Here is an 18,588-nt window from a genome sequence, read left to right on the forward strand (position 1 = left end):
ATGCGTAAGTTGTTTTGTATTTAAGTTCTTTGCAGCTTGGGCAGTGCAGATTTAGATAAGATCGTGTTGATTCGGATGTATTTCTAATGGTAAGTCGATCAAGTCTGTCAGTAACTCGGGGCTTCTCCGTAGATGATTTTGGTGAACCGGGGTGCAGATTTTGAAGGTGATGCGTTCCTTGATTGGAGCCAGTGTAATTTTTTGTGGAGGGGTTTTGCACTTTCAAATCACGTTTTAACCAAATATTAGCCTAGCTACCCTGAGGAACTGTTCCACCAGGCCCCACATCGGAAGCACAGGTGCCTCCAATTTACTGCAATTCCCTCACACATGCTCCCTCTGAAGCACCAAGGGCAGCCGGCTGTGGGTCCAGAGTTCACAACAGCAATTAGAAAGGCTGAGTAAGAGAAAGAACAGTTCTTTTCTGCTCCTGGTGCAAAAGAAAATAAAGGTGGGAACAGTGGATTATCTCAGAGCACTCGCAATAACAATTACCCAAAGGCGTCTTGCAGAAAGTGGTACACTCCACACGGTTTCACTTGTGTGTTGGGAGGGGGAAGGTGGAGAGGAGAATAAAGCAAAGATAAACAGATAGGAAGCACATCATACAGAGAACCCCACCCCAAATAAGTCTTCAACAGGAGATTCAAAAGGCTGTCTTTTCAAGAAATATAAAGTAAACCTCATCTTTTTTGAAGGAACAAGGGGAAAAAGAAATCAACCCTGAAAATATCAGGCAAGGGTCCCAAATTCCTTCAGATATTCTCAGAAGTATGGATACCTTGGATTCTCTTCAACCTGCCTAAGCTCAACTGCTGCCAGTTCTACAACTGGGCCCAGGAGCTACTTTATCTGCCAAGTCCTTCACTTTACAGAATGCTAATCACCAGCTTCTAGAGACAAACAATACTGCTGAGCTACGGCTGCATGGGGTCTTAAGTGCTGAGCTTGCAGCTTATTGGCACCTGACTATTTTTTAGTTTACAGGCATAGCCCATATGTTCTGGATTGGTTGGTTAGGAAAAAAAACGGAAGGGAGATGTTTTCTGGTAAACAAAGACTATTATGAAGATTAATAACGACCCTCATATCCAAGAAGATTTCTATCTTCTCAAGTATTTTCAAAGATGTGGATCAGCCTAAGTAAACAGACAAATTGCTCCTAACTGATCCACATACTTGGCCATTCTGGTATTTACAGACAGCAGTGGCATGCAAACAGGGCCTTCAAAGAATTCAATGAAGATATCTGTTTTGTTAAGTTTGCAGTGGAATCTTTTTCTTCCCTCCCCCCCACAGGGCACACACATAAACCAGAGACCTAGATCTCTTCTGTAACTACAACATGGTAGCAATCACTGCTAGAGAGTAACCCCTCTTCTACAGTCATGCCCGCTCAAAAGCAGGCCATAAGAGAGAATGAAGACTGATCTGGCATGCTGACTGGACCCTGTACTAATAGCTCCCCCCCCCCCCATCCCCGTGTCTTGAAGCTGCAAGGGAGTGCTCATCCTCAGACTCAACAGGTCTCCGTACCGTGGCCTCCAGGGCCACTAGGACTACCAGGTCGGCATGATTTTCTATGCACTGAATGACTTGTCCCATTATTTGGGTCCCAAAAACAAGGCAAACGATCTGCAAAATCCAATATGGAAAAAGAAGCCAGCAGATCAATATAACATCAGAAAGATTTTATTGAAGATACCGTATGTGAACAAATTGCCCAATTTGTTCACATACGGTATCTTCAATAAAATCTTTCTGATGTTATATTGATCTGCTGGCTTCTCGTCCCATTATTTGCCAAGGTGGAAAAACATACAGGAGGCCTTGAGACAGTCAGGGCTGTACCAAAGTGTCACCCTCTGATTTTGCCTCTCCCTGCTGACTGAAAATTCTGGGAACTTGCACACTGGCTGCTGTCACCATTAGATCCACTAGAGGGAGAACTCAAGCACAAACTATTGTGTCAAAGGCTTTCCAGATGACTTTAGTATGTAGGGTCAAGGTGTTGTTGCTTAGGAAATCTGCTTGGACAGTTTTCACCCCTGCCACATTGCTGCTGAGAGATCCAAGAGATGATCCTCCACCTTGGACAGAAGCATGGAAGCCTCCACTGCTACTTGCGTGTTCTTTGTGCCTCTGTGCCAATTCACATAGGTCACTGCTGTTGCACTATCGGAGAGAACTCTCACTGACCTGCCTGTGAGAATCCACTGAATGACTCCAGCCAGTTGATCAACCATAAGTCTTCCTCGGGAGACCAGCAACCCATGCGCTACTGGACCCAAATAAAGCGCTTGAGGTCCCTGGACTACGAGTTTCCTCCCTAGGGAGGCTGCGACTGTCCCTCTCCAGGAGGTACTCCAGCAAGTTCTTGTTCGGAATTGGAGTTCTCTCTGTTAGTCCCTGTCCTGCCCAAAAAGATAGACACTATGAACCCTCTCTTGAGAGCGGGTTCCATCACAACCTTGGATTAATAAGCCCCAGTTGCTGCTTCATTCCATGGTGATGGAACCCACCCTCAAGAGAGCCAGAAGTTCTAGAGACTATGCCTTGGCACCCCAGGCAAAGCAAAGCAGCTAGGACTTTTGGGAGGAAGATGTTTCTGGCCTCTATGCTCATATCCCCGTATACAGTCCTTACTAGCTCTTCATAAGCGTGTACGTGCGGAACTTGGTGAACAAGTTGCTGGACTTGGCTGATTTCTCTCCCACCGGAGCAGACTAAGTCGGTTCGCCAGTTGGCCAAGCAGCAGCAGGTGTGCCGTAAGTTCTTGGCCTGGGGCAACCTAAAACACTTTTGACGTGGCATCCCGGGATCTGTGCCCAAGGAATAGCAATGCACATACTTTCACAGCTGCATATTTCTGACTTGGAACAGGCAGTTCAGCAGAGATTGGTGGATGCCCCATGCCGGGGGGGGGGAACCTTTATGAAAAGAAGGTGGAGGAGGTCGCGGACCACATCAAGAAACATACTGATACCATTTCTTCTCTCTCCCGTCAGGTGCCTTCTGCATTAGCCTCCTAATCTAGGAGGTCTTTTGGCAAGTCGAGGAGGGGTGCCCACTAATCTGAGGTACGTCACTTGGCTCAGCCCCAGCATGCTTGTTTTCGTCACAGTGTGCACCTAAGGCCCTGCTGCTCCCCAGTCAAAGCAAGGGATGAGCTTTTGACTGGCTCCAGCAGAGCGTAACTGCTGTTGGTGTCCATCCCGGAAGACTTGCCAGTCAGGGGGAAGCTGAAGTTCTTCCACGAAAGATGGCCCCTTATAACCTCCATTGGTGGGTTCTCCAAATAGTACATCTCAGATACACCTAAATTGTCTTCAGAAATCTCCCAAATTGCCCACCGAGAGCTCATTGCTACAGCTCTCAGCATGAACAGATACTTGCAAAGAAACTCTCCGCTCTTCTAAAGGTCATGTGGTTGAGGGCAGGGATTCTATTCCAGGTACTTCCTCGTTCTAAATAAGACCGTGGGGTGGGGGGGGGGGGTGTTGCATCCCATCCTAGACTTAAGGACCCTGTACAAATTTCCTGGTCAAAGAAAAATTCAGGATGGTTTCCCTGGGCACCCTTCTCCCTGTGATTCAGAAAAACGATTGGCTATGCTCTCTGGACAAAGGACACATATACACACATCCCACTACTTCCAGCCACTGAAAGTATCTTCGGTTTCGGCTGGAAGCACACCTCTTCCAGTACTGTAAATTGCCTTTTGGCCTTGCGTCAGCTCCCAGGGTCTTTACCAAATGCCTAGCAGTAGTTGCAGCTTCGCCTAAGCAGGCTGGGGGTGGATGTGTTCCCTTATCTTGACGATTGGCTGGTGAAGCGCACGGAGGACGGTGCTCAGGAATCTATGCAGAGGACTATCAGGTTCTCAAGCTACTAGGGTTTGTTTTAAACTACCTCAAGTCCCATCTTTGCCCTGCCTAGCAACTGGAATTAATTAGAGCTCTGCTTGATATGCATCTCTCCTGAGTTGGGGAGCTCATGTAGATGGGCTCCACACTCAAGCTGTTTGGCTTGCCCAGGAAACAGATCTACAGATCAATCTCCTGAAACTTTGGGAGATCTGGAATGCTCTAAAAGCTTTCAGAGATCGACTGTCATCAAAACTGTGCTCATTCAAAACGGATAATCAGGTTGCCATGTATTACATCAACAAGCAGGGGCACTGGATCACTCCCTCTGTCTCAGGAGGCCAGCCGGTGTGGCGTTGGGCTCGCCAGCATGGCATATTCCCTCGAGCCACTTATCTGGCAGGCAAAAACAGCAGCCTAGCCGACAGACTGAGCAGGGTTATTCAAGCCGCACGAGTGGTCTTTCAACAGGGGCATTGCTCAAGAGATTTTCTGAGCATGGGGCACTGATCTTTCTGCTACTCACATGAATCACAAAGTCCCTCAGTTATGTTCACGGCTTCAGACCCACGACAGGCTAACATCAGATGCCTACCTCCTTCATTGGGGGACATGCCTTCTGTATGCATATCCTCGCATTCCTCTTGTGGGGAAGACTTTGCTGAAACTCAAGCAAGACCATGGGACAACTATTCTGATCATGCCATACTGGCTGCGGCAGATCTGGATCCCTTTTGTTCTGGAGTTATCCTCCGAAAGACCATGGAGACTGGAGTGTTTTCCAACCCTCATCATGTAATAAAACAAGGGATCTCTTCTGCATCCCAACATTCAGTCTCTGGCCCTTACAGCCTGAATGTTGAGAGCCTAGAAATTTGCTTCCTGGGTCTTTCAGAGGGTGTCTCCCTGGTCTTGCTGGCTTCTAGGAAGATTACTCTAAAAGATGTAACTTTTAAATGGAGGTTTGCAGCCTGCTGCGAGGGAAAGGCTCGCAATTAGTGCTTCTTATCAGTGTCCATCTCTGGACAGCCTCTAGTTGTTCGCTTCATGAGAGGTTTGCTTCTGTCAAAGCCCCCTGTCAAACCTCCACCTGTGTCATGGAGCTCCTTTTGAGTCACTGAATTCCTGCCATCTGAAGTAGTTGACCTGAAGATCATCTTTTTGGTGGCTGTTACTTCAGCTCGTCGAGTTAGTGAGCACCTTTATACTATGTTTCATCATAACAGAGTAGTATTCCATAAGCACCCTAATTTCCTGTCAAAGGTTGTGTCAAGAGTTCCATCTGAACCAGTCGATTGTCTTGCAAACATTCTTCCCCCGACCTCACAGCCCATCCTGGCTGAGAGCAACTTGCACACCTTGAACTGCAAGCGAGCACTGCCCTATTATGTGGAGTGGACTGGGCCCCACAGTCCACCCATCTTTTTTTTATTTTTTTTGATCCTAACAGGATGGGGGTTGCCATCAGAAAATGCACAATCTCTAATTGGCTGGTAGAGATGTCCAGGCTGGGCTTACCCTGGAGAGTCATGTCAAGGCTCACAAAGTCACAGCCATGGCAGTGTTGGTAGCCCACTTGCAGTCAGCCTCCACTGAAGAAATTTGCAAGGCTGTGACGTGGTCTTCAGTCCACTCATTCACATCTCATTAATGCCTCGAGCAGGATACTCGACACGAGTCAGTTCGGTCAGACAGTGTTGCAGAATTTGTTTGGGGTCTAGAATCCAACTCCACCCACCTAGGTCTGTCTTCTTCTGTTCTAGGCTGCACTCGCATGCAGTTTGTATATAGTTCCAGGTTAATCTGAGTTCTGTCCTCACTACAACAGTGGAGGAGTGGCCTAGTGGTTAGGGTGGTGGACTTTGGTCCTGGGGAACTGAGTTCGATTCCCGGCACAGGCAGCTCCTTGTGACTCTGGGCAAGTCACTTAACCCTCCATTGCCTGCTGCATTGAGCCTGCCATGAGTGGGAAAGCGCAGGGTACAAATGTAACAAAAAAAAAATAAAATAAATTGCATGGCCCAGTTGACCAATGTTATTTTCACTGAGCCTGGATGCAAGGGACACCAAAAATTGTGAGAATTATGGCCTGCTTGTCCTCAGAGAAAGCGAAGATACTTACCTATATTAGGTATTCTTCAAGGACAGCAGGCCTTATATTCTCACAAACCCTCCCAACCTCCCCTTGGAGTTATTTTTTTATGCTATAGGATTTAACTGTGGTAAACCGCGCTCTCGCGGCCAGTAGGAAGACACTCACGAATGTGCGGTGGAGCTTGTCTCATGCTCCACAAAGCCCTTGTGAAGCTTATCATAAGCTCCAGACCAGGCAACGCAGGACTGCGCTACCCAATTGTGAGAACATAAGGCCTGCTGTCCTCAGAGAATACCTGCTACAGGTTAAGTATCTTCACTATATCTGTGGTGTATGTGAGAGTGTGGATGATGTTCGAGGGCTGGTGTTCCAAGTGTGGCGTTTCTCTCTTCTCTGCTAAGACTACACACATCCTAGCATTTCTCTAGTCAGGTGTTCAGAAAGAATGATGTTGGGTTTTCTAAAAGTTCAAGCTGCAGCTTTGGCCTGCTTCAGGAACTGAGTACAGAAGACGTCTCTTGCAGCTCAGCTGCATAGTGTTCAAGTGTTGCTGGGAATGAGCCAGTTGTGGCCTCCTTTTGTACTCCATGTCCAGAGTGGAACTTTAATTTATTCCTTCCAGGTAATAGAGCATTAGAAGCCATCCATTTTTTAAGACTCCTGAGGCAGGCCGGTGTGGCTGAAACATGATTCGTGTTGAGTCTTTGGATATTTTAATTAACATTGTATTTATTTATACATCATCATCTAGTCTATTTCTCTTTTGGTGTCACCTTTGCTGTGTTTGTTACTTTTGTGCCTTGCGAGGGACTTGTTCTTCTGTTTCTTGTTGACACCCGATACTCCAGCCTCGCCATCTTGGTTCTCTTTCGACAAGGAGACAACTTCAAGAAGAGAGCAGCAACCTAGCAAGAGAACTTAACTGTAACCTTCAGTAAGAATATCTAGAAGCCAATGGTCTGATATGTGGCATTGGGCGCGCTAGTTAACCGAGAGGAGGACTTCCCATTTGCACGGAAGGAAGATTGGCGTACTTGAAAGCGGGACTTCTGACTATATTGCTAACGACCAGGCCGGTACTGTCTGCTGTCTCAAATAGAGATCGAGAGCCCCCTAAACGATGGATGACCAGAGGCTTTCGGTTTATCCTCCAGCAACTGCTGTGGCTTAGTTTCCTCCAGTTTTTTTTTTTACCAAGTTACTGAGATCTTCTTCACACAGCCACTTGCCCCTGAAAGGGAAATTTAACTAGACATGACGACACTGCATCCGCTGCCAAATGCAGCAACCAGAGCTGCCGATGTGCTGTGATAGCCAAAAGATATACTGCAGGCCGTAACCTATTCACATGTCATAAATATAGCATCTGCTAAGAAGGCCAACCCTGCTCCAGTTGGGTGTTTATAGCGGACAATCTGGGGAAGTCCAGGGATGCAAAATTTGTTTGGCTTTAATACCATGTGAGGGGAAGCAAATGAATGTTGGGGGGGGACTGTGATTCAAAGGGGCTGACAGAGTGCAACCTCTTGTACTCCCCCCCCCCCCCCCCCCCCCCCGCTGCAATATCTCACAGGTGATTGAAGGAAGAAGAAACAGGTGAGTCTACTCATGGAGGTAGGAAGAGAAGGGACCCTATTAAGTCCAATGTTTGTTTTGTTTTTTGGCCTGGTTCAGGTGGGAGGTAGAGAAAGAGAATTTAGGGAGCAAGAGGTGAGAGGAGGGTGGGGTTGGTCTTAGAACAGTACGACAGAAGGAATGAGGGCAAGAGGTGATACAGAGGGAAAGAATATAAAGTGGTAAGAAGATAAGAAAAAACAGTTAGGGTCAGGGCAGCACTGGAATGAAAGGAGGGGAGTGGGGGGTATAAAGAGAGGAATGCAGTGTGGTAGACTGCGTGAAGGAACGTCAGAGCATAAGAGGGAAGAATGAAAGGGAGGAGCAAAGAGGGGAGTATTGGATAGGATAAGGATAAGAAGACAGGGTGTATTGCAATGGGGGTGGGGTGGGGGAGAAGAGTAGTAAGGATTGGGGGCAAGAAAGTGCGGTAAGTGAACAGCAGAATAAGATAGAGGGGAGTGTTGGTGAAAGGAAGGAGACAAAAGTGAGTGGAAGTGCAAGGGATAAATAGAGGGAGAGAGCGCAGAGGAAGAAGCTGTTGGGTGCAGTTTACAGGGAAAGTGGATTGGGAAGGGATACAAGAAGTGTTTTGTTGGGGGTCACTGAATCCTACTATTCTCCACTGGGGCCACCAAGATCCTCTTTTTTTTTTTTTGTGAGGTAAGAGGTCTATGTTGGTATCTTTGAGCCCCTCTTGCTGTTTGGCACATTTACTGAGTTCTCTGTTGCAATAGCATTGCACATCTCTGGCAACCTCAGTTTCTTTAAGCTAGACAGTGTGCTGCAAGAAGCAACTATCTTGTTATTGAGCTAAACCTTAAAACTTTGCAATACCTTTAATAGCAATAATGATTTATAGTGTTGAAATTATGTTTCCAAACTGCTGGTTTGCTTTCGTAACTGGTTATTAACAGACTGGGGGGCCTTTTACTAAGGCACTCTATAATTTTTTAGGGTGCACAAAACACATTAGAAATGTCCATATATTCCTATGGACGTCTCTAATGTTTAGTGCTCCCTAAATATTAGCGCACGCTAAAAACGCTAATGCACCTTAGTAAAAGAGGCCCTGAATTTACAGTGATACATTTTTACAGTCCTTACTTTGAAACATATAGGTTATCACTGTGGTAACATGGAACCTGAAGGTGCTTGGCACATTAGAGAGTAGCTTTTCAAAGCCATTAATTCTTACCAGAATAAGAAGGCGCACCAGCTGGGTGTAGGTGCGCTCACCTCCCTTCCTTGTGATGATGTCCCATTTCTCCGGAGTACAGACAATGATCTGAGTTGCACTGATCTCCTCTTTACACAGCTGGTGATCACCTGTTAACTCTGCCACCATGATACATAAGATGCTAAACGCTGTTTAAGAGAGAAGGGCAAAAGTCAAAGCAGAAATCTTTCCATATCTCTGTCTCAGACCATGGTGCTCCTTTTCAAAGCATAGACTTATAAAGTTCCATAATATCATATGTAACTTTGTAAGTCTATAAACTTTGAAAATAAGCCTCCATGTCTACTGATCAGAATGCACTCTGACCTTATTAATCAAATAGATGACTGGCTAACTCACAATCTTCCTACCAAAAAAATGAAGGACTCAAAACAAGGAAAAAATCTTGATGCAAAACAAACACAAAAGGGAACCACAAAGAACAAGGTTCAACCTTCTCATTTATCTCCCCAAGCTAAACACCTTTCCTATCTATGAAGCTCTCACCAGACCAAAAGCATCATCCTGTTCATCATCTTCTAAATGCAGGCCTTCATCTCTTCTGCATCAGAGAAACCTCATCAGAACTAATGTTCATACTTCACCACCTTACTCACCTTCCCAAATAGCTGCCAACCATCTCCTGCACAAGGGACCTCATGGGTGCAATGTAGATGATTTTAAATTCATCCACATTGATGGTTCCATCAGTGTTTATATGTTACCGATTTCACGCAACATGCACATCAGAGCCACATTTGTTTTTTCCAGCACCCTGAAACCAGCAAGATCCATTTAATAGACCAACATGAGACAAGGATTCTATTTCAAACTCTGCAAGAGAAAGTTTAATAGAGGATCCCTAGTAATGTGAACTAAAACGTAACGGGTACAATTTCAGAACTTCTTTTCCAGATGAATACTAGGATACAAAGTTATAATGCAACATAATCAGATCAATTTCTTAGGTTTCAAATAATCCAGAAACACTTAAATCTATTTTCTTTACTACTCTGCTGTTTAGTATAATGCCAAGCTTTAATTTACTTTTGTACTGTTTTAATGTACTATTGTACTGTAGTCCTGATATAGCTTTGTAAGCCACATTGAGCCTACAACCAGTGGGAAAATGTGGGATATAAATGCTTTAAATAAATAAATAAATAGAAAAGTAAGGAGTGGGTGCACAACTATTCGACCACAATATCACCTTGTATTTGTTTCTCTACCGTTCTTGGCTAACGCCTACGGTACCATGTAAGCCACAATGAGCCTGCAAATAGGTGGGAAAATGTGGAATACAAATGTTACAAACAAACAAACAAATAAATAAATAAATAAACAAACATTCTTTCATGGGAAAAGGAAGGATAGCATTTAGTTCTTAGGGAAGCAGAACAATGGATACTGAAGAAGAATAGTTTGGTTTGATGTTGGGAGAAAATAGGTCTAAATCTAGAAAATGATGGCAGATAAATATCATATGGACTATTCCAGGCTGCCCATACGTACAATACTAAAGCTCAACAATCCTAAATTCCTAGCACCAAGTTTACCTTCACTGGGTAATGCGTACTTTATTACAGTAAAATAAAACAAAAAACCTCACCAGAGCTGCTATCTATGTGGTGATATTATATGTATGTGTGTGTGTGTTTTAATTTTCTTGTGAAAATCAAGACAGTGCCATTGGAGCCTCACCTTGATCACACATTTCCAAAAAACTTTCTATTAATTGACCTGGCACCGTGACATTTGGGGGTCCAGTGAGCTCTGCCCGCCAACATCCTCAAGAAGCACCTCCTGAGCATTTAAAAAGGTGCTGGAGCATACCGATACAACCACTCCAATTAAAGGGTATGACAAAAGTGTAATCCTTCATGCAAATTTTGTGCACTTTTTTTCCTTACATTTTGGAGGTAATTCTTGAAACTTTTTGTATGTATTGTCAAAAATGTCAGCAACCTCAATTTAAGCCCTATTTCTGCAGGATTTGTGATAGCATTATATAAAGACACATATGCTACAAAAGTGCTCTTTTTGCCCTTCACACACAGGCAACTCTTTATAACTCGAGTGGACTTTTTTTTTTTTTTTTTTAATCATAAAAGCGGCAGACTAAAAAACAAGCTGCCAGAAAATGTAAACTGTTCACCTGACAGTGGGCTCAGCCAGCAGTTTGCCATACTGCTGCAAAGAGCAATGCTTCTCTAAATAAACATCCAGCCCACTGATAAGAAATGGACTAAACAGGCTATGAATTAAGTCTACTTAGCATAAGGGCCAAAGAGGTAGAAAATCCACAAGCACCCTGCTGAGAGGCAAACAAAGAAGAGCAGAGGCTGAAACCTACAGAGGGAACTCAGCTTTAAAGACTCTGGGGAGAAATGGCAGGGAAAATTACCCACAAAGATAAATGATCCTTCCCAGTTAGGGAAACATCAGGTCCTCAAAAAATGCATTATGGAATGACAGGCAGCACAGATGATTTGTCTACTTCTGAGTAAACGATTGTAAACCAAAGCAGCACACAGGAGTGAAGGCAGACTGATGCAAAAAGGCAAATGTAAACAGCAGAAATGCTTTCTGGTTTATTTGTTTGGGTTTTTTTGAGCCACTGAATAAACTTTTTGCCATACTGCCAGAGAAAAAGGAGCTCAGGCCCTAGACACGAGGAACTGATGCCACACCTACTAGCTTATACGGGAGCAATCCTAGCACATTAATACAGGGGTGTAGCCAGACAACAGATTTTGGGTGGGCCTAGGCAAGAAGTGGGTGGGCACCAAGTGTTCTCCCCCTCCCCCACCAAAAAAAAATGTCTCAGCTGGCGGGAAAACGCTTCTTTCCTCCTTGGCAGTCTGCAGCAGGCATGTGCTGAAAACTGAGCATGTGCAGATGCCGGTATCATGGAGAGTAGCGTTTTCATTACCATCAGGGGGAAGTCTTCAGCTGGCGGAGCTTGGGTTCCCCACCAGCTACCGCTAAACGTGTGCTACTGTTGGGTGGGCCTGAACCCTAAGTGGGTGGGCCCTGGCCCACCCAGGCCCACCCGTGGCTACGCCACTGCATTAATAGCATACTTAGGTGACGCTAACCAATAAAAAGGGCTCAAAGATAAAAAGAGCCCTTCAGCTGAGAGTACCCTGTGGCAAGATCCTGTCTGTTCTATTACTGAGACAGCAGCTGTCAAGCCTAGAAATTTTTCTTTCCCCAATTAGCAAACAGATGTGCAGCCTGAGACTGAGCAAACACTGAGGACAGTAGTAAAAGCAAGGGAAACAAACAATGGTCCCAACAGGTTTAGCTGAATGAAAAAGGTGCAAATGCAGAGAAAGAAAACAACAAAATTTATCCCTCAAAGCAAAACAATTGCTTGGGAAGCACAGTCATTCTCCAAGGAAAAGGAAATGGGACTTGATATACCGCCTTTCTGTGGTTTTTGCAACTACATTCAAAGCGGTTTACATATATTCAGGTACTTATTTTGTACCAGGGGCAATGGAGGGTTAAATGACTTGCCCAGTCACAAGGAGCTGCAGTGGGAATCGAACTCAGTTCCCCAGGATCAAAGTCCACTGCACTAACCACTAGGCTACTCCTCCACTCCACACACAAAATGAGGAAAACACACAGACCCTCCCCCCCCCCCCAACAGTCAAGTAAAAGAACCTCTAGCATGCTTCATACTCACAGCTGTTGCCCCACCATCCATATGCACTACTGTGCAGTATTATTATATGCTGATAAAAGCAACAAAGCACTTTTCCTGCAGTGTGATAAATGTTATTGCTCTGTTTCAAAGCCTTATTGCAAAGAAATGCAGGAAAGGCCAAAAGGAGAATTTGGGGGAGGGAGGGAGAGGGAGCTCAGAACCACTGAAATACACCCCAGTTCCATGCATAAAAGCCACTAAAATCCAGCAACACAATGAAGCCCAAACCTTTAAGGCACCCTCAGCTCAACTGAATCTTAGTTTTGAAACTGCTTCAGGAGTTTCTCCATGAAATTTAGAAAGAGCACAGTTAATGCGTCAACCATCCACTTGGAGCCAGAGAAATACTGAAGTCCCATGGAAGTGACATACCCTTAAGGGGCCAAATCAAAAGGAACTACTTTTGTTCTGTCTCCATCCACCGGTCAATGGTCATAGTCCTGGACTGATCTGTTGGACGAAAAGGGTAAGGTTGGGGAGGGGGGTGGCTGTAGCCTGGGAGAAGAAAATATAGGCTTGCATACAGAGAATTAGTGGTAGAAGGGAAGGGGGAGGAGGTCAGGGCTGCAGAATTTCTAGCATGAGAGAGCAGGTAACTTACCGTAGGGGCACAAAGCAGTAAATTTTCATTTGTCTCCAGTGCAGCACGGTAAAGCTTGCTCTGGATTCGATTTAATGTTCTGAATCCCTCAAATCCAGCTTGAGCGTACTTTGGCAATTTTTCAATGGGAATCATTTGCTGACAAAAGAAATTGAACATATATTACATTTGTTTATATTGCATAGTTTGCATGCAGGAATGAAAGAAACCTTAACATATTTATATATCTTCACAATCGATAGCTCAGGAATTTTTTAAAAATAAAACAAATCATTCTAGCAATAATTACAAACAATTAGAAAAGAAAAGCAATCTAAGCAAAATATTTATACAATCAAGAATTATAATATTTCTGAAAAAGCCAGAATTTCAGTTAATCATGTACTAATACAAGTTCTACAGACAAAGATTTCCATAATAGAACGGCTGTAAAAGAGAATAGCTTTTAGACAACTGCAACCTCAAAGACGACAGTAAAGGATCAGCAACTATGAAAAATCAATCAACATGAGACACCGTCAGTCCTTAAAGAAATTAGTGGAAGGGAAGGGGAGGGAAATGGGATATGATATACCACCTTTCTGTGGTTCTTGCAACTACATTCAAAGCGGTTTACATAGTATATACAGGTACTTATTTGAATCCAAGGCAATGGAGGGTTAAGTGACTTGCCCAGAGGCACAACGAGCTGCAGTGGGAATCGAACCCAGTCTCCCCAGGATCAAAGTCCGCTGAACTAACCAATAGGCTACTCTCCACTCCGAGACTAAATAATAAGGGCATCCTCCTTGAAATATTTTAAATACTAAACAAAATTTTAAATTTGATCCTGGCAGCAAAAGGAAGCCAATGCAAACTTTTTAATAAAGGAGTTACACTATCAAATTTGGATTTGTAAAGTGGAATCCTTGCTGCAGTATTTTGTAATAATTGGATGGACCCAAATGGAGAAATTAGGTCTTAACTTCAATTAGTCCTTCCCTCTATTCCAGAACCTGTGGGACAGTAGTGTCCATCAACCAGCAGGTGGAGATAGAGAACTGTAAACTGAGCTAAGACCTCTCTCTCTTGGCATCCAGTCCAGTCCCTCAGTATTTACGTAGGAAAGCAGTAAGGAGAAACTCAGAACAAAATATAACAACATTAAACAACTTGCTAACCTAACACTAACCAGATGAGCAAACGTGTGGACCTCTCATCTTTGGACAACTTCTAGAGAACAAGGGATATGCAGGAAACACAATGCATGGTGACAGTTATTTGACCCATTACTTCAAACCGACTAAACATCTCAGAAATCTCAAGCAGGCCTTTGGAATAGTGGGAAGGACTAATGGGAAGGTCTATTGGAAAGAAAATTATCAGGTAAGTCCTAATTTCTCCTTCCATTATATAGCTTCTGACCTATGGGATGCTCGAAAGCAATTCCTACAGCGGATGGGACCCTGGACCTGCCGTACTGTGGACCAAAGCCCCAAAACTGGCTTCTGAGCGTCCCACAACATCCACCCTGTAAGTGCTTGGCAAAGGTATGCAGAGTCGACCTTATCGCCACCTTGCAAATATCAGAGAGACGGTAAAATAGTCTCTGCCCAGCATAGAAACACGATGGCAGATAAAGGCCATTCGACCCATCCTGTCTGCCCATCCTCTGTAACCCCTAACTCTTCCTTTTCCTAAGCGATCCCACATGCTTATCCCATGCCTTTTAAAATTCTGGAACAGTCCTCAACTCAACAACCTCCACCGGGAGGCCATTCTATACCTCCACCACCACCCTTTCTGTGAAATAGTACTTCCTTTGATTACTCCTAAGCCTATTCCCTCATAAAACGAGCCCACAGGCCTCAGGAGCCTGATTCCCCATAAGCAAATAAACTGATGGGATAGTCCCTTTCTGCCATCTAGCAATTGTGTGCTTGGAAGCCATGAGCTCAAACCACTGTCTACCAAAAAGCACCAACAGTCTATCTGATTTGTGAAACTCGTTCGTGACATCCAGTCCGGAGGGACGCTAAGGAAATGCTGATTGTCATGAAATGCATAGCCACCTGCCTAGGATTACCCCATGGCCACTTAAGAGGGTCTATCCCCAGCATAGCTCAGGTCCACCTGCACCTGCTGCCAGTCAGGTGTTCAGGATATCCACAATGAAAATACATGAAAGATTTCAATATAATGGCGGCAATGCATATTCATTGTGGATATCCTGAAAACCCGACTAGTAAGAGGTATTCCAGGACCAGACTTGGGAAACACTGGTTTAAACCTTTGAAATCTAAGACCAGATGAAAGATGCCTTCCTTCTTTGGAACAATGAAGTAGATGGAGTATTTGCCTTGTCCCTGTTTGGCCTGGGGAACTGGAACAATGGGCAGAATGCTAGCAAGGAATCTATGATGGCCTGAACCTTTACAGCTTGGTTTTCTTTCAAAGAGGAGACTGCAAGAAGAGAGGATCAACTGGGTGGGAAAACTCCCACTTGTAAAGTTCTGTATGAATATCCAGGACCCACCAACATGATTTTAGCCCACTCCTGAAACTCTTGAACATGTGCTCCCCACCAGAGGAAGAGTGGACCAGCTTCGCATCATTACAAAGCTCTGGAAGCATTGGGAGCTCTAGCTGATTGACAGGAGGTCTTCCTGTCTGCACAAAAGGAAGAAAGACATGCCTGAAAATGGGACTTCTGACCATATTGCCGACGACCAGGCTAGTACCGTCTCCTGTCTAGAAAGAGAGATCGAGAGCCCCCTGAAGACAGTAGACCAGAGGCTTTCAGCTTATCCTCCAGTAACCACTGTGGCTTAGTTTCCCCCAGTTCTTTCACCAAGTTACTGAGATCTTCTTCAAATAGCCACCTGACCTGAAAGGGCAGTTTAACTAGATGTGACACTGACATTGCATCCGCTGCCCAATGCCGACGTGAAGTGGCAGCCAAAGACATATTGCAGGCCATAAAGTGAAGATACTTACCTGTAGCAGGTATTCTTCAAGGACAGCAGGCTTCATATTCTCATAAGTGGGTAGATGCCATCCCGCGTTGCCCGGTTCAGCAACATGGCACGGAAAAAAAAAGAGCTTTTTGGAGTGTGAGCAGTGCCCCAATGCAATCGTGCAAGTGCCTTCTGCCCGCAGCGCGACTGCAGAATTCAGTTTAGTACAAAAGCAAAATACCAAATAAAACATAAAAAAAAGAGAACTCCAAGGGGAGGTGGGCAGGACTGTGAGAATATGAAGCCTGCTGTCCTTGAACAATACCTGCTACGGGTAAGTATCTTGACTTTCTCCAAGAACAAGAAGGCTGATAATCTCACATGTGGGGAATCCCTAGCATCCAGGCTCACCCAAAACAACAAACAGTAGTCAATTGGGCCTCAGAATGGTGAGGACAACGTAGATTAACCTGAAACTATAAACAAACTAGATGAGAGTGCAGCCTAGAACAGAATAAAACGGGCCTAGGAGGGTGCAGTTGGATTCCAGACTCCAAACAGATTCTGCACCACCGACTGCCGAGTCAGGTATCCTGCTCAAGGCAGTAGTGAGATGACTGAAGACCACGTCGCAGCCTTGCAAATCTCTTCAATGGAGGCTGACTTCAAATGAGCTACCAACGACGCCATGGCTCTGACATTATGAGCCGTGACATAACCCTCTAAAGTCAGCCTAGCTTTGGCATAAGCAAAGGAGATGCAATCTGCTAGCCAATTGGATATGGTGCGTTTCCCCGATGGCTACCACCATCCTGTTGGGATCAAAAGAAACAAAAAGCTGGGCAGACTTGTCTGAAGGGATTCATCCGCTCCATGTAAAAGGCCAACGCTCTCTAGCAGTCCAGTGTGCAAGCTGCTTTCACCAAGGTGGGCATGATGTCGGGGAAAGAATGTTGGCAAGACAATCGACTGATTCAGATGGAACTCCAACACCACCTTCAGCAGGAACTTAGGGTGCGTGTTGAGGACTACTCTGTTGTGATGAAACTTACTATAAGATGCATCCACTACTAAGGCCTGAAGCTCACTGACCCTACGAGCTGAAGTAACAGCCATCAAGAAAACGACCTTGCAGGTCAAGTACTTCAGATGGCAGGAATTCAGTGGCTCAAAAGGAGCTTTCATCAGCTGGGTGGAAACGACATTGAGATCCCATAACACTGGTGCAGGTTTGACAGGGGGCTTTGATAAACACAAACCTCTCATGAAGCAAACAAGTAAAGGCTTCCAAAGATAGGCTTACCTTCCACACACTGATAAGCACTAATTGCACTAAGATGAACCCTTATGAGTTGATCTGAGACCAGAGGATGGCCTACTGGTTAGGGCTGGTGGGCTCTGGTCCTGGGGAACTGAGTTCAATTCCCACTTCAGGCACAGGCAGTCCTTGTGACTCTGGGCAAGTCACTTAACCCTCATTGAGCCTGCCATGAGTGGGAAATGTGCGGGGTACAAATGTTTTTTTTTTTGTTACAACAACTAATCAAGAAACTTCAGACTGCACAGAATACACAGCGAGACTGATCTTGCCAAGTCAAAATCCGAATCCGCCAGGTCCCTTCGAGAACAAATTGCCTGGCTTCCAATCAAGGAACGTATTGGCCTTTAAAATCTGCACCTTGATTCATAGGATTATTTACGGTGAAGTTCCTGGATACATGTTAAATTTAATAGATCTACCATCCAGAAATAGTTTCCAGTTCTTCTCGATCCTACTTAATCTTACATTACCCCGATTGTCATGGCTCAAATACAAATCTACCTACACGTCCAGTTTCTCCTTCTTGGGAGCACAGCTATGGAATGCACTGCCTAAATCCTTAAGATCAACTCAGAATCATCTAGGACTTTAGGAAATTATTGAGACCACCCTGTTCAAGATGGCCTACCTTCCAGACGTTACTTAGTTTACTTAATCGGGCTCATCTTCAAAGCACTTAGCCTCCCAAAGTTCCATAGAAACCTATGGAACTTAGCCTCCCAAAGTGCTTTGAAAATATGCCTCAATATCTGTTACAGCAAATATATGGATCGTAATAATTTTCTTTTCTATTTTATTATCTTTGTTGTTTTAGACGATACGTTTACGATCACAATTTTTACTACGACATTGTTTACTATGACATTGTTTATTGATATTGTAGCATACCCTTGTTATTGTGTAAGCCACATTGAGCCTGCAACTAGTGGGAAAATGTGGGGTATAAATGTGTTAAATAAATAAGTGTAGAAGGTATTCAAGCAGAGTCTGTGTAGGACAAGAAAGGGGATCTATGGCCTTGCTGTCACACCAGATGGCAAACCTCCTCCATTTAAAAGAATAACACCTACTAGTGGAATCTTTCCTGGAAGCCAGCAAGACCTGGGAGACATCCTCCAAAAGGCCCAAGGAAGTGATTTCTAGGCTCTCAACGTCCAGGCCGTGAGAGCCAGAGACTGGAGGTTGGGATTTAGAATCGACCCCTCATTCTGAGTTATAAGG

At 44.7% G+C, this 18,588-nt stretch overlaps 1 protein-coding gene across 1 annotated transcript in view; it reads right to left on the reverse strand.

Annotated features, from left to right (window-relative positions):
• SNRNP200 (small nuclear ribonucleoprotein U5 subunit 200) overlaps positions 1-18,588 on the reverse strand; it is a 231,109-nt gene that overhangs the window by 166,119 nt on the left and 46,402 nt on the right. The window contains 5 exon segments of the mRNA XM_030201646.1: positions 8,774-8,936; positions 9,403-9,517; positions 9,520-9,559; positions 9,561-9,569; positions 13,111-13,248. Of these exon segments, the coding sequence (XP_030057506.1) occupies positions 8,774-8,936; positions 9,403-9,517; positions 9,520-9,559; positions 9,561-9,569; positions 13,111-13,248 (465 nt within the window).

Source organism: Microcaecilia unicolor, chromosome 4 (assembly GCF_901765095.1).
Source record: "Microcaecilia unicolor chromosome 4, aMicUni1.1, whole genome shotgun sequence".
NCBI classification, from domain to species: Eukaryota; Metazoa; Chordata; class Amphibia; order Gymnophiona; family Siphonopidae; genus Microcaecilia; species Microcaecilia unicolor.